The 15,760-nt window shown below is 42.7% G+C and overlaps 1 protein-coding gene across 32 annotated transcripts in view; it reads left to right on the forward strand.

Annotated features, from left to right (window-relative positions):
* Positions 1–7,798: 7,798 nt before the first annotated feature.
* EMSY (EMSY transcriptional repressor, BRCA2 interacting) overlaps positions 7,799–15,760 on the forward strand; it is a 107,630-nt gene continuing 99,668 nt past the window's right edge. For 15 of the 32 annotated variants that reach the window (XM_063671228.1, XM_063671236.1, XM_054439849.2 and 12 more), the window contains exons 1-2: positions 8,069–8,198; positions 9,916–10,024. In XM_063671228.1, coding sequence (XP_063527298.1) covers positions 9,955–10,024 — 70 coding nt within the window. In that variant the 5' untranslated portion in view covers positions 8,069–8,198; positions 9,916–9,954. Of the gene's footprint in view, positions 8,199–9,915; positions 10,025–15,760 lie in introns of all 32 variants that reach the window. The other 17 variants (XM_054439847.2, XM_063671243.1, XM_063671246.1 and 14 more) reach the window with 9 other exon arrangements.

Below are 15,760 nucleotides of genomic sequence, written 5' to 3' on the forward strand. Positions count from 1 at the left end.
ATTTTTCTCCCAGTCTGTTGCCCACTGTTGCATTCTTTTAATGGTGGCTTTCACAGAGCATTGCCTTGGCAGCTTTGTAACAAATCAATTGACCTCAGACTACCACTTATAGGAAGAGTATATTTACTTTTCCCTATTCCTTCAGTTAGGTACAGCTAAAAACCCTGGACACTATATGTAAAACATTATACATAAAACAAACGTAAGAAGAATCTGAAAGGTGACAAGAAGGCAGACCACCTAAGGACCTGGGACCCAAGGAATACACAGTAATGAGTTCCCTGGGTTTTCTTTTATATATCCCAGATTGGGTACTGGAGAAGCTGGCAACCCAGAAATGCCAATGGGCACAGCATTTTTTTTAAAGCCCTAGGAAAAGCCTGCTCTGTCTAGTCAAAGGACTGGGAAAGGAGCAGCTTTGCAAGACAGAACATTTTTAGATGATAACGTCTCTACTCCAGATAAGTACCACAGGAAAAAAACTACAACCCAACCCCCACCCCCACCAGCAAAGGCCAGGTTCTAATGAGACCACCCAACTTCCTTTCTCCATTTCTGGGTTCATGTCAGAGAAGACAGAGGGGGAAGCTTAGACTTTCATCCTCAATGGACAGTAACAAGGCCCTCTCCTAATACTTGCCCCTCACACTTGTCAGCCCACCACATGTAAAACATGGAATTTCACTTGTACCTGGTGGCAAAGAGGTGCCCTTCCCTTCTCAGGTGGGATGGTGTCAGACAAGGCCAAGTGGAGAGCTGGGACTTTTACCTCCAACCAGTGGTAATGAGGCCATCCCCAAACCCCCACCTAGCTAAACTGAAATGTATGCGTTTCCCAAAACTCTTATGTTTATGCCTGTGAGTTGGCATTGCTATTTCTTTCTCGGATTTGAATAGCCTTTCCTCCTTTGTCTGTTGAATTTCTATCTTTTAAGGCCCTACTTGAATGTTGTCTTCTTGGTGAGTTTTCCTTACTAGCTCCTAGGAAGAATTAATGGCTCCTTAACTCTTTTCTTTTTTTCTTTTTCCTTTTTTTTTTGTGAGATGGAGTCTCACTCTGTCATCCAGGCTGCAGTGCAGTGGCGAGATCTCCACTCACTGCAAGCTCCACCTCCCAGGTTCAGGCCATTCTCCTGCCTCAGCCTCCCAAGTAGCTGGGACTACAGGCGCCCGCCACCACACCCGGCTAATTTTTTGTATTTTTAGTAGAGACGGGGTTTCACCGTGTTAGCCAGGATTGTCTCCATCTCCTGACCTCGTGATTCGCCCGCCTCGGCCTCCCAAAGTGCTGGGATTACAGGAACTCTTTTCTTACAACTTGCTAATACCAGCTAGGTGCAGTGGCTCACGCCTGTAATCCCAGCACTTTGGGAGGTGGAGGCGGGTAGATCACCTCAGGTCAGGAGTTGGAAGACCAGCCTGGCCAACATAGTGAAACCCCATCTCTACTAAAAATACAAAAATTTGCTAGGCGTGATGGCACGCACCTGTAATCCTAGCTACTCGGGAGGCTGAGGAAGGAGAATCGCTTGAACCCAGGAGGCAGAGGTTGTAGTGAGCCGGGATCATGCCAGTTGCACTCCAGCCTGGGTGACAAGAGCGAAACTAAAAAAAATTAAAAAACAACAACAACAACAACAAAACAACTTGCTAATACCATGAACACCATATTGTATGGCAATTATCTGTGTATGTGTCTGTCTCCCCCACTAGATTATGAGTATGTGAAGGGCAGTTGATCATGTTTAGTAATTTGTTTCTCCAGAGCCTGACAGAGCTTCACCCACAGTGGGTGATGATAAATGAACTTTATATGTAAATTCTTTAACTGAAATTATTTTTAGAAGGAAGAAAAGATATAGCTAGCCTTTAGAATTATTCTCATGCTTAAAAAGCATATTTTTTGGTTACCCAAAGCCTCTGCTTTTACCATGTTAGTATGAAGCGGGTATGCTGTTCTATATAGTTTGTTTTCAGATTGATCTTTCTCCCCTTTAGTTCCTTCTATGCACATGGATCATTTTGTTTTTTAAATTTAATATTCATCCATCTAAAAAAGGTATCACGACATGGCTGGGCACAGCGACTCATGCCTGTAATCCCAGTACTTTGGGAGGCCAAGGCAGGTGGATCACTTGAGGCCAGGAGTTCAGGACCAGCCTGACCAACATGGTGAAACCCCGTCTCTAGTAAAAATACAAAAATTAACCGGATGAGGGGGCACGTGCCTGTAATCCCAGCTACTTGGGAGGCCGAGGCAGGGTAATTGCTTGAACCTGGGAGGCGGAGGTTGCAGTGAGCCGAGATCACGCCACTGCACTCCAGTCTGGGCGACAAGCGCGAGACTCCATCTCAAAAAAAAAAATAAATAAATAAATTTAATATTCATCCATCTAGAAAAGATATAATGACATGGCCGGGCGTGGTGGCTCACGCCTGTACTCCCAGCACTTTGGGAGGCTGAGGCGGGTGGATCACAAGGTCAGGAGTTTGAGACCAGCTTGGCCAAAATGGTGAAACCCCATCTCTACTAAAAATACAACAATTAGCGGGGCATGGTGGCGCACGCCTGTAGTCCCAACTACTTGGGAGGCTGAGGCAGGAGAATCGCTTGAACCTGGAAGGTGGAGGTTGCAGTGAGCTGAGATCGTGCTACTGCACTCCGGCCTGGGCGACAGAGTGAGACTCCGTCTCAATAAATAAATAAATAAATAGATAAATAAATAAATAAATAATTGGTCTCAAACACTGGCTATATTTTATGGAAAATAAAGCAAGCCTCTGAGAGCAGAACCTAGCGGCTTGAGGATAGAGTCAAGAGCTGTAGAGAATCATTCCTAGAGATCATTCCTGATCAAGGAAGTAGCATCAGAGCTGTTATGAACCAGTGGCCCTAGCATGCCTCCTTTATTCCCCTTTCTGATTAAGGTCTACAGTGGTTTTTCCATGCTTGTCCCACCATTGTATGTTGGATGTGTGGGGAAAAGGTAACTTGTCTCTTTAGTTCCTGAGTCTTTACATTGGAAGCAACTGCACCTAAGAAACCTAACCCATATCTGGACTTGATTTAGGTGACAAGATCTTGGACCTCAAACCTAAGCATGTTGCCAAAATGGAAAGACTTTGGGTGGTAGGAATGAGTCCATTTGCATGTGGGAGGAATGTGAACTGTTGTGGACAGAAGATAGCCTATGGCAGTTGATATTTCTAAAAATGAGCACAGTAATATTCTGGTGTTCCAGGATGCTACTATGCTTCTATCAAGAGATAAAATCTATTTCCCCTTTCCTTGAACCTGGGTGGGTCTGTGACTGATTCCAGACAACAGCCAATGTCAACTGCTGGTCTTATGAATGAACGAGCCCTCATAAGATTCCAGACCTCAGTCTTCAAATTTCCCTTGCTGATGTCAAGAGGAGTAGAGATTAACTGTCCCCACTAAGTCCCACCCAAATTGGAGATTCATGAGCAAAACAGATAATTTAGGCCACAGCAATGGTTATGGAATCACAGATAACCAGACCTCCTTAACATCTGTATGTTCAGGGGAAGAGTCTTCTGGTGATATTTGAATTCGGACAAATGATTTTTCTCTAGGGCTTGGTTTCCTCAACTGTAAAATGGAACAATAATTACCAAGTCATAGGAATGTTGTAAGGTTTAAATAAGATAAGCAAGGTGTTCTTTTCATAATGGGTCTGTAATAAATGCTACGCAGTATTATTTCAACTTATTCCCACCAGTTGTTCTAGCTTTACTGCTTTGTACAAATTCACCTTCAGAGTACGTGAGTTTTATATACATTTATACAAACATATATAAAATCTGATTTTATATCTAAATCTCTCTGTATACATATTGCAACATTATAGCTTCTGTAACACTCTTGGATCACTTGCTCTGGGGCAATCCAGTTACTATATCCCAAAGATGCTCAAGCAGCCTTATAGGGAGGTCTACATAGTGAGAAACTGAGGCCTCTTTCCTTGCTGACTTTCCAACCAATGTGAGTGAGGTACCTTGGAAGCTGATCCTCCAGCTCCAGTCAGCCTTCAGATAGCTGCAACTGCTTGGGAGACCCCAAGCCAGAACCACCCAGCTAAGCCACTCTTGATTCCAATAGAAAATGCAAAAACTGTATAAAATTTTAAAAAATTATTCTTGTTTTAAGTCACTAAAGTTTGGGATAATTTTTCTTATGCACTAAGAGTTAACTAACAGCTATATCAAACATGAGGAAAGATGGGAAACTGATCACAGGTTGAGGACTATTTCAGGGTCGATGGAAGGACAGAGATGGTTGAATAAACTTGAAAGTACTGATTGAGACTGAATTTGAAATAAATAACCATAGGGTCCAGGACAGAAAGGAAAAAAAGTAAATCCAGCAAAGGGGAACAGATTTCTTTTTTAAAAAAAATTTTATTTATTTTTTTGAGATGGAGTTTCGCTCTTGTTGCCCAGGCTGTGCAATGGTGCGATCTTGGCTCACCACAACCTCCACCTCCTGGGCTCAAGCTATTCTCCTGCCTCAGCCTCCTGAGTAGCTGGGATTACAGGCATGTGCCACCATGCCTGGCTAATTTTGTACTTTTAGTAGAGACGGGGTTTCTCCATGTTGGTCAAGCTGGTCTCGAACTCTCGATCTCAGATGATCCGCCCGCCTTGGCCTCTCAAAGTGTTGGGATTACAGGCGTGAGCCACCGCACCTGGCCAGGGGAACAGATTTCTGTGTATTTTCCCAGACTAGAGGTAGTTATAATCATGTCTAATAGGATAGTAAGTCTCAGTTTGCCTTCTCTGGTTGAGTGTAGAGTGGCTCTCATTTTATTTACCACACATTTCCTGTAGCCAAAGTGCTTTTATTTAAAATCATGGCTCTGTTACTTACAAGCTTGTTACCTTGGGCCAGCTATTTAACCTCTCTATGCCTTAGTTTCTTCATTCATAAAATGAGGATAAAAGTGTATCTCTAAGGTTATAGTAGGGATTAAACAAGTTAATGTGTATAACGTGATCTGGAATACAGAAAGTCCTATGTAAGTATTAGCTATTATTCTTATTATATGCTAGGCTCTACAGTACACAGACCTGATTGGTTCCTCTCTTCAAAGAGCTCGTTGTCTAGTCAGGAAGATTTTCTTTTCTTTTCTTTTTTTTTGAGACAGGGTCTTGCTCTGTCGCCCAGGCTGGAGTGCAGTGGCGCAATCTCAGCTCACTGCAACCTCCACCTCCTGGGTTCAAGTGATTCTCCTGCCTCAGCCTCCCGAGTAGAGTAGCTAGGACTACAGATGCATACCACCATGACCAGCTAATTTTTCTATTTTTAGTATAGACGGGATTTCACCATGTTGGCCAAGCTGGTCTTGAACTCCTGACCTCAAGTGATCAGCCCACCTCGGCCTCCCAAAGTACTGGGAATACAGGCATGAGCCACCACGCCTGGCCAGGAAGATTTTCAAATAAATGGCCATAATTCAGTGTTCTGAGCTCTGTAACAAGGTGTACACTAAGTGGTAGGTGAGCAGAGGCAGGGATGTCTGTCTTATCCTAGAGGGAAAGACAGGGGCAGGATAAGCTTTTTGAGGAAAAAGTTTGAGTCTAATCCTTAAGGAAGAGCATGTTAGGAACATTTGAGACTATAAAGCAGTCACAGGCAGCATGGGAAAGGTAGTTTCTGGCTGCAAAATAAATATGGTTAGGAGAAAACTGAAGATGTGAACTGTAGTATGTAATGACCAGCACCATCAACATCACCTGGGGGCCTGTTAGGACTATAGGATCCAGGCCTTACCTGATATCTATACTACCAATATTTGCGTTTTAACAAGATCCTCAAGCGGTTCCTATTGACCGTTAAAGTTTAGAACCACTGGTCTAGAGCATAGGCTCAGGAGCCAACCTAATCAGGTTTAAATCCCATCTTTACCTTTTTTTTTTTTTTTTTTTTTTAAGATGGAGTCTTGCTCTGTTGCCCACACTGGAATGCAGTAGAGCAATCTTGGCTCACTGCAACCTCCACCTCCCTGGTTCAAGCAATTCATCTGTCTTAGCCTCCCGAGTAGCTGGGATTACAGGCACATGCCACCACGCCCAGCTAATTTTTGTATTTTTAGTAGAGGTGGGCTTTCACCATGTTGGCCAGGCTGGTCTTGAACTCCTGACCTCAAATGATCCACTTGCCTCAGCCTCCCAAAGTGCTGGGATTACAGGTGTGAGCCACCATTTACTTATGTGTGACTTTAGGCAAGCTATTTTGCTTCTTTCCTAGACTTTAGTTGCCTCCTTTGTAATTAGAGATAATAAAAGTTTCCACCTCATAAAGTTGTTCTAAGGACTGAATTACTATGTAAAATGCTTAGACCAGTATGTGGCACTTAGTAAGCACAAGGATTGAGTATAATAATTGATCACTCATATGCTACTTCTTAAAGTCCGAGTCAGTTTTATAAGCCCCTTGTCTTTCAATTTCTACTCCATTGTAGAGGAGTAGCCATTGTCATTTTGACATTCACTGTAGAGGAAAGGACACTTGGAGGTCAGAAGACCTGGGATTACAAAGCCTAGCTCTCTTCCAATTCCTAGCTCCGTGAAATTTGGTGAGTCCTTGGAACATCTATGTTTTTCTCATTCATAGTATGAAAGACCTTAATCGTACCTGTCGCACTGAAATGTTGCGAGGCTCAAATCAAATAATATATGTTAAAGTACAAAAATCCTCTATGAAGATTTCACTTACTATCTTTCCAAGAGTTCTTAAGCAACTGGATGCATAGGAAGATCAGGGAGACAGCGGAGGGAGGGCCTGGTGATTAATATGTTCCACTTTACGATTGTCTGAAGGTGTAGGTTGGGTTTCAACAATAGTGATTTTCCTAGACCTCGGAGGGTATTTTTAGCTAATGGGCAAATAGTAGTAGGAAACTTAAATGCTGTTATTTACCTTCTCTTCCTAACCTACAGTTCCACTCAAGAACATGAAGAGTCTCATATGTTTGTATAGTGGTTCACAACTTACAACGTTTACGTGGTGCACACAAGATCCCTATAGGGTAGTATTAACCCAATTTTTCAAGAAGGAAACTATGTCTGGAAATTGTAGAATGCATATTAAGAACTCTTTCTAACGAGCGTTTCTACCGGATCCGATGTTACCCAAAGTACAAAATTTAAAGAGGGAAGTCAATCACAAGATTTCATTGAATCTTCAGTATCAGGCAACTGGCTTCTATTTTATGGCCGCAAATAACTATATATTGGGCCCCCTTTCTCACCTGTAAAATAGGAACGAAAAGACCTTCTCCACAAATGAGATGAAATAAGAACAAAGACTGAGGGTGAACCTACCACGTCGTAGGGCCTCAAATAAATTCCTTCTCCTTCTTGCCCTTGACAGAGATAGCACGAGATATCACTACCATTGCCATTTCACACGTGGAGGAAACCCAACTCGAGACCGCTCGGATTTCCCCTTCTCTACTTGCAACAACTCCGTAACCCGCAAATCGGCTACGGACAACTGCGATGTCCACTATGTTACTTCTCGTAGCGTGGATTCTCTCTCCTCAAGATGCTGTCTGGGGGGCTAGAGGCCGCTAATAATTGCCCTCACGATCGAAGAAACTCGATCCTAATCCTCGACGGCACTTCAGGAACAAAACTGCTCTCCCATCGTCCCTAACCTCACAACCGTAAAGGTTGCAGCAAAGCCGCTGCTCCAGCCGCTAGCGCCATCTTGGCCGCTACGTGTGACGCCACGCGTAGCAGAGAGCGCAGCCGATTGGCTGGGAGACGGCAGCCCAGGAGAGGCGCGCGAAGCCAGAGACAGGAGGGTATGCAGGAGAAACCAAGGGAACTACAATCCCGGCCTTCCTTGCGCGTACGACAGCAAACCTGGAGCGAAAGAGGTTGGAGTTTGGATTCGGACCACAACTCCCAGCACCCTCCGCGATGTCTGTCCTTTTCTTTCATAACGCGGAGGAAAAGAAGGACAAGATGAATGGAGGCCTTTTGGTGTTTGTTCTCCGAAAGGCGGGAAAGGCGAACTACACCTCCCGACTGGCCGCGCGCGGCTGCGCCTGCGCCCTGTTACCTGTCGCCATCTTGCCCCTTCAGAGGCACCGCAAACAAACCCAATTCCTGGTGTCCCCTAGTCTTGGCGGAGGAGCCTTTTAGATGAGCCCCGAAAGGCCGGGCAGGTGGGTGACTCTCAGGCAGGGTCCTGGGAAGAGCTGGCAGGCCAGCCAGGCTAGAGGAGCGCCGGGCCAAGCATTCGGAGCCCGGCTTGGGGCTCGGAGCCCCATCCTCCGTTGTTTCCTAACGGGATCGTGGGGCTCCCCGAGGTGGACTCAGGGGGACTTTGGCTGGCCTGGTGCTGGGACTCCGGGGGTCTAGCTCTGGGAGACTCCCGGTGAGTCCAGGTCGTCTGGCTGGGTATCCGCTGGCTTACTCTCTCTCGGTTGTCCTCTCCGCTGCGGAGGGAGTGAGGCGCGGGTGCCGGCCGGGACCCCTGACAACAGCAACTGGCCCGGAGGGGCTTGGGTCGTGGACTTGACATTGGGACCGGCGCCGAGAGGCCCGGGTGAGGAGCCTGGGCTGGCTGCTCTTGTTGTGGTGCTGATAGGGAGTGCGTGTTTGGAGAGGGGGCGGGGCGGGCTTGTCTCCTTGACACTTGAGTGGGGAAGGATCCTACAAGATCCCGGTTCCCCGAGCGGGCTCCTGAAACTACTGCCCGGGTTTCCGACGCGTTGCGGCCCCGCTCTGGGGTCCCCTGGCTGGGACGCGCCGGGATGCCGTGACGTGGTGCTCGGTTCGAGCAGTCGCCGGCCGCCTCCAAGATCCTGTCGGGAGGCGGGGACTGGCTTGTGGAGGGAGCGGATTCCTTTGGCTCTGCCCCTTCTTCCTCCTCCCCACCCCTTTTCTTTATGTCATACTGCCGGCTGGGGCGCGCAGTCCAGTTCTTCTTGCCTTGGGTTGGTTCTGAGCTGAGAGGACTATGGGAAGTAGGGGGAGGGGGGCTCACCTCGGGACACAGAGTTGGAGTTAGCAGCCCCAGCGCCTGGAACGGGATATAGCAGTTATTTCGGTTCAGTGTCTGACTTCTAGGCTAGACAGTGAGCTCATTCATTCATTCATTCATCCATTCGTTTTGCTCAGTCGCGTCAACCACTTACCCATTTAACAAATACTTACAGCGGCTCTACTCTGTGCTAAGCAAGTATTGCGCGTGCCCCCAGCACCGTGTCTTTTTGTCTTTTACACTAGGAAATTCCCAGTTCTAAGTAAGTTCCTGGCAGCTCAACTGTTGGTAAATGGCTGTTTAATAACTACAGGATCAAAATTCATATTCCATTAAGACTTGAGAGAGTATGTATATATGTATCGTTCCAATTTTAGTATATGTGTTGCCGAAGCGAGCACCAGGAGAGAGTTATTTATTAAGTTTCTTTAACTTGCTAGGAGCTTTACAAATTTTATCTCATTCATAAATGAGGAAGCTGACAGGAGTCAACTTGCCCAAGGTTGGTAGTACCACCTGTTTATTAAATGAAATGCCAGCCACTATGAAAGAACTTTACATATAGTGTTCTTTAATACGCATAACAAACTGGGTGGTATTACCTCTTTTTTATAGATGTGTAAAGCTTAGGCTCAACCAGTAAGTTGAAAAGTTGGGACTAGAAACCTAGAGGTGTCTGGCTCTAAAGCCTGTGTTCGTTCCACTGTGATAGTTCAAATGACTTAATTCTTGATTTGTCAAAAGTTGGAAAGTGTGGTGGTGAGAAAGGATTATAAAATAGTAATATCTTTTTGGTTTACTTCTTAGCCTGTGGCTGGATCTCCAGGTGAGTGGCCCCTTGAATGTACTTTGGTACTTTGGTAATTTGACTTTTTTTTTTTGTTTTGTTCTGGTAGGGAGGACAAGCTCTTTGGGGCTACCAAACAGAAGCAGCAATGCCTGTTGTGTGGCCAACCCTTTTGGATCTCAGCAGGGATGAATGCAAAAGGATTCTTCGAAAATTGGGTATGACGTTCGTTGTTTGTTTTTTACCTCTCTATGATACCTTTTTTCCCTTTCTGCCTAGGTCATAGCTGTTTGCATGGATGTCATATCTCACGCTACATCAGAAATTCTTTGGAGATACAGTTCCCATCTTACTCATTGTTGTTTCCCTCAGTGCCTAACATAGTGCTTTGCAAATAGTAGGTGTGTGAATTTTAATAATACTAGTAGCTAAGATTTATTGAGGGCTACTTGGCTATTCTGAGTCTTTTTTATACAACATCTAATTTAAATATTTTAAGAATTAGCTTTGTCCTTTGAAAGCCTAAAAGGTAGGTGTTTTTTGTTTGTTTATTTTGTCTCCATTTTACAGATGAAGCTTAGAAGCCAAGGTAATGGTGATAGACATGGAGTCAGTATTTGAACCAGGGAGTATGCTTTCAGTCTCACTTTAACATACTCTTAACCTTCATGATTGTATGTGTCAATTACATACTATTTCTGAATTCTAAGTTGATGTAAGCCGTGCTCACTTTTTCAAATTATATTTTACTATCAATAATAAAACACATTTTATGCTTGTAATTTATTATTTAGTGCTTCTTTTCCCTTACAGCAGCCTTTCTCAACCAGCATTGAGGGAAAGAATTAAACCCTAATGCTAAGGTATCCATTATATGTAAAGAACTAACTTCGCCCTGTGCATCTAGAATGCTATTAGTTATTACTTTCCTTGGCAAAATTGAGAAAAAGAGTTATTACTCAAATCATTTTGTGTTCTGTGGTTCAAATGAGGATCTTTGGTTGAGAAATGCTGCCTTAGACTATGAGGACCTTATCTTATTTACCACTGTAGTCTCTGGCTAGCACAATAAATGAAATAATTGAAAAAATAATTTGAAAAAGAAGATTAAATGTTTTGGCAGTGGATATGCATTATTTAGATATCTGTGATTTTAAAGTATAGGTCTTGAGTTTAGATAGACCTGTGATTTTAAAGTATAGGTCTTGGTCACATGGGTCTTATTACAAATGACCCATGTGACCAAGGACAAGTTATTTACTCTTCCTAAATTTGTTGATAGTTTTGTTAAAAAAAAAAAAAAAAGGATAACACTGTCTGCCTCATTAGTTTGTTACGTGTGTTAACAGTATACATAAAGGGCCCATCATAGTGAATGTTTGTTGGGAATTTTTCTTTGTAAATCAGATAGAATCATAGCTGCTCTGGCCCTGTCTGTCCTTTTTATTCCACCCAAGGCCACTATGAGGATTTCAAATCACTTTTTAGCAGCATCTTTCAAAGCAAGTCTAAGAGAGTTGTTTTTGGAGAGGGTATGGGGGATGTCAATCTTTTTTTTTTTAACCTTATATCCAAACTTTTAGTGCTAATCTGAAGATAGTTTTCTACACACTTATATACAATTAATATAACTTGTTAGTTGCCGATTATAAAGTTGGATTCGTATTAATTTAATAGCTGAAATTGCAGAACATATCACAAAGACAGTAGATTGGATTGGGATTTCTGGGCTTGGGGGCCTTTGAATTGAGAGATTATGTTTAAATATAAAAATGGTAACCTTTAAGTCTAAATTTATTCCTAATTTTAATCAGAGCTGTGTGGGTAATGTTGCTTCAGAGTGCTTCTATATAAAAGAAAACAGTCATCTTGTATGGTAATATCTTCTTCATTGACCCCTCACTTTGGGAGGTGAGCTTTGATAGTGATTTGCCAAAGACTTCCTCCCCACCCGTTGGCTTATTATCATAACAATGAAACCTTTGAATTGTCTTCAAATGCTAACTCTAGGTCCAAAGTTTAGAAAAGGTACATACAGTTTTTAAAAATTAGCTGTATCCTTTAAAAAATAGTTATAAATCATTTTAATATAAGATGTTAAATACTTAGATTTTACATACATATAAAGAAATTGGGATAGAGAATTTCTTTATATATACTGAATGTGTCAGTGCTAGATAAATGCTTCCTTCTCTCTGTCTTGCCTCTCCCCTTCCCTACTTTTGTGATCATTCCTGAGCTGTAGCTCCGACACTGGGCTTTATGGACTATAGTGTATTTGAATGGCTGATTTAATGGACCAAACTGAGGGCTTTATATAAATGGTTTGGCAAATCTTTCGTTTTTGGAATGTTCATATGTGTTTGTTATTTTATTCTACTTTTATATTAACACTGCGATAGAATTGCATGAAAAATAATACCAGAAATTCAACTAAATTTGAAGTATGTGACGATCTAAGGATACCCATCAAACTGGACATCAACAAATGTGAAGGAGGTTGGGAAGCTAATAGGGTTCTTTGCAATGAGTGAGTTTCTTGTGAAGAGGAGGAAGTGATGTGGATCCTATAGCTGTGGTAACTGTGTTCAGAGTCCCAGTTTTGTGTGTGTGAGGTTGCCATCTCTTGATTTTGTACATGACTTCTTAGACTTGAAATGTCAGAAATATTTGTCGTATTTCTTTAGTTAATTTTATTTTCTCTGAAGTAATGTCTTGATCATCATAAATTCCACAGGTCACAAGTGTGAACTTCTTTTTCATTTTTCTCAAACGATTCCCTCACTTTGACCTGTTCATTTCTTTTTATGGCATTGCCATTCTCCTAAACATTTTGCAGGCTGCAAAATCTGACTGCCTTCTGTCATTACTTCCCACAATCAATCAATTACTGAGTCCTATCAAATAAAAACATTTTAGACTGGAAATAGAGGCTTTTCTCAGTCTGGCCACAAACTACTTTTCCATTTTTACCATTCTCTATTCTCTTACATGTGTGAACTAAAATCTTTAAAATAGTTATTTGGATATATTTCTTAGGTGCCTTGTTGGATTTTAATCACCTTGAGGATAGGGATTTTATTTTGTTCCTAGTAATATTCTCCATGATACCTTGTAGCAGTAATGTTCAGTTAGTAGTTTGGTTTGAGTTAGGGACTATCCAGGTACAGACATATTTTTACTGCCCTTAGTGTAAAACTCTCAAACATAGTTACTGACTGTTACTGGAAGTTACTGGAATAATGTGAAACATTATCTGTTCTTTTACTCTATTTCTTTTGTACATTTGCTTTTTTTTTTTTTTTTTTCCCTGCCTGCCTGGCGCACAATTCTCTTTCTGCTTAAAGCTTCTGCTTCTACACTAGATGATGTATTTCTCCTCTGCACTTAACTCCCTGAGGGCAGGATTAGCGCACCATTTGGTATATATAATGGGACTCAATACTGATCTGTTGAATAAAATATTTCATAAATGGGGGAAGGCATAAACATTTAGAGTATACTGCATTCTTGGTTATCCCTAGTGCTTTTTCTGGACTCTATTCTGGGTCCGATAAAAGCTGAAATATGTTTCCCGAAACTAAGTATTTCCTTCACTACTCTGAGCAGCAGAGCTTTGTCCTTCAAGAGTGACCACCCCATTGAAATGTCTACATAGTATCCAACACAGGTTGAACATGCAGGATGTTTAAACTTAGGGTCATTTGGTTGGACCAGACATTCCTTTTTTTTTTTTTTCTGAGACAGGGTCTTACTCTGTCACCCAGGCTGAAGTACAGTGGCATGAACATGGCTCACCACATCCTCAACCTCCCAGGCTCAAGTGATCCTCCTACCTCAGCCTCCTGAGTAGCTGGGACCACAGGCGTGCACTACCACCCCCAGCTAATTTTTAAATTTTTTGTAGGGATGGGGTTTTGCCATGTTGCCCAGGCTGGTCTTGAACTCCTGAGCTCAAGCAATCCTCCTGCCTCGGCCTCCCAAAGAGCTGGGATTACAGGTGTGAGCCATGGTGCCTGGCCAGATTTTTTTTTTTTTTTTTTTTTTTTTAAGACAGGATCTCACTCAGTTGCCCAGGCTGGAGTGCAGTGGCATGATCACAGCTCACTGCATCCTTGACTTCCTGGGCTCAAGTGATCCTCCCACGTCAGCTTCCTGAGAGGCTGGGACTACAGGTGTGCACCACCACACCCAGCTAATTTTTTGTATTTTTTTTTGTACAGCCAGAGTTTTGCCATGTTGCCCAGACTGGTCTCGAACTCTTGGACCAAGCAATCTGCCCACCTTGGCCTCCCAAAGTGCTGGGATTATAGGTGTGAGCCACCATGCCTGGACCTGGCCAGATATTTCTATTTAATGTAAAAATATTTAAGGTAGGCAGCCCAGCCCAGTCTTCTATATAAAGCTTATTTTTGACAGAACTGTGAATAATATCAACTGAATGAGACTATTAGTTTATTATTGGTGTAGTACTTAGTCTGTGGGCACTTGTTCATTATTTGGCTCACATTTTTTGAGTTTCTCTTGTGTGTCAGATATTGGCAAATAGCAAATACTCATAATAACTTGACTATGAAAACAACTCTAGTTTGGACATTTATTTCCCACCATTCTTGGTTTGCTCAGATATATCTGTTTCATAGTTAATGGTTTAAAACAACTGTTTTATTATTTCTTGCCTTTCTGTGGGTTGCTGGCCTTGTCTGAGTCCTTTCAGGTATTCAGTGGTAGCTTATATGTGGACTAGGCTCAGCTGAGGTAGCTGGAATCTCTCTTCATGTGGCTTTTCATTCTGGGCTTCTTCACAGCTTGGTGATCTCAAAGCTGGTTCCTAAAGAGCAAGGCCCTGTGTGCAAGTACTTAGCAAGCTTCTGTTTGCATCATGTTTGCTGTTGTTCCCTTGGCCAAAGCAAGTCATATGCCAAGACTAGAGTCAATGTGGGAGGGTACTACACAAGGGTAGTAAACAAGGACGACACTGAGAGGCATGTATAGTTCATTGGAGGCCACTGGGGACTTTTGGTTTTATATTTTAACCAGTCCTGGAGACTGACAGTTTTCTTTCTTTCTTTCTTTTTTTTTTTTTTTTTTTTTTTTTTGAGACGGACTCTCTCTGTTGCCCAGGCTGGAGTGCAGTGGTGCCACCTCGGTTCACTGCAACCTCTGCCTCCCGGGTTCAAGCCATTCTTCTGTCTCAGCTTCCCAAGTAGCCAGGATGACAGGCGCCCACCACCATGCCCAGCTAAGTTTGTATTTTTAGTAGAGACGGGGTTTCTCCATGTTGGTCAGTCTGGTCTCGAACTCCCGACCTTAGGTGATCTGCCCGCCTCGGCTTCCCAAAGTGCTGGGATTACAGGCATGAGCCACTGCGCCCGGCCTGACAGTTTTATTTCTTAATGGTTATTTCTGTGGAGAGAGTGAAATGAAGATGTCTAGTATTAGGATTCAGTATATTATGTCCTAGTTGCTGCAAGAGCATTTCATGTTTATGTTTCCCAATTAGTCATTTTTATGATAGTTTTTATAGATGCAGAGGATCTTACTTCTGGAGGGTACCTACAAAGTCCCTTCTAGGTAAGGAAACCGGTTTAGAGATGAGAAAAGACTTGTTGAAATGTCACACAACTAATAAGTGGCAGTGCTGGAGCCAGAATATTTTGTTCCAATATTTTTTCCATTGCATACTATTTACAGTACTTTCAATTACACAGAAGGGAGGTAGACTATAGTTTGAATTCTTAGGCAAGCCTAAGGAATTATTTTAAGAGTTGATTAATGAAGATACCTTTTAGTAATGCTGAAAACTTCTCAGCCTTGTTACATCACTTGGTGCCTATTCCCAGTTGTTGGTATCATTTGTGTTATATGTTTTTTAGTGACAATGTGTGAAACAAAATATCCTACTGTTAGATTTTTCTACCTAAACATTTTATATACATGACTTCTGTGAGGCA

The sequence above is a fragment of the Pongo pygmaeus genome, chromosome 9 (assembly GCF_028885625.2).
Source record: "Pongo pygmaeus isolate AG05252 chromosome 9, NHGRI_mPonPyg2-v2.0_pri, whole genome shotgun sequence".
Taxonomy (NCBI): domain Eukaryota; kingdom Metazoa; phylum Chordata; class Mammalia; order Primates; family Hominidae; genus Pongo; species Pongo pygmaeus.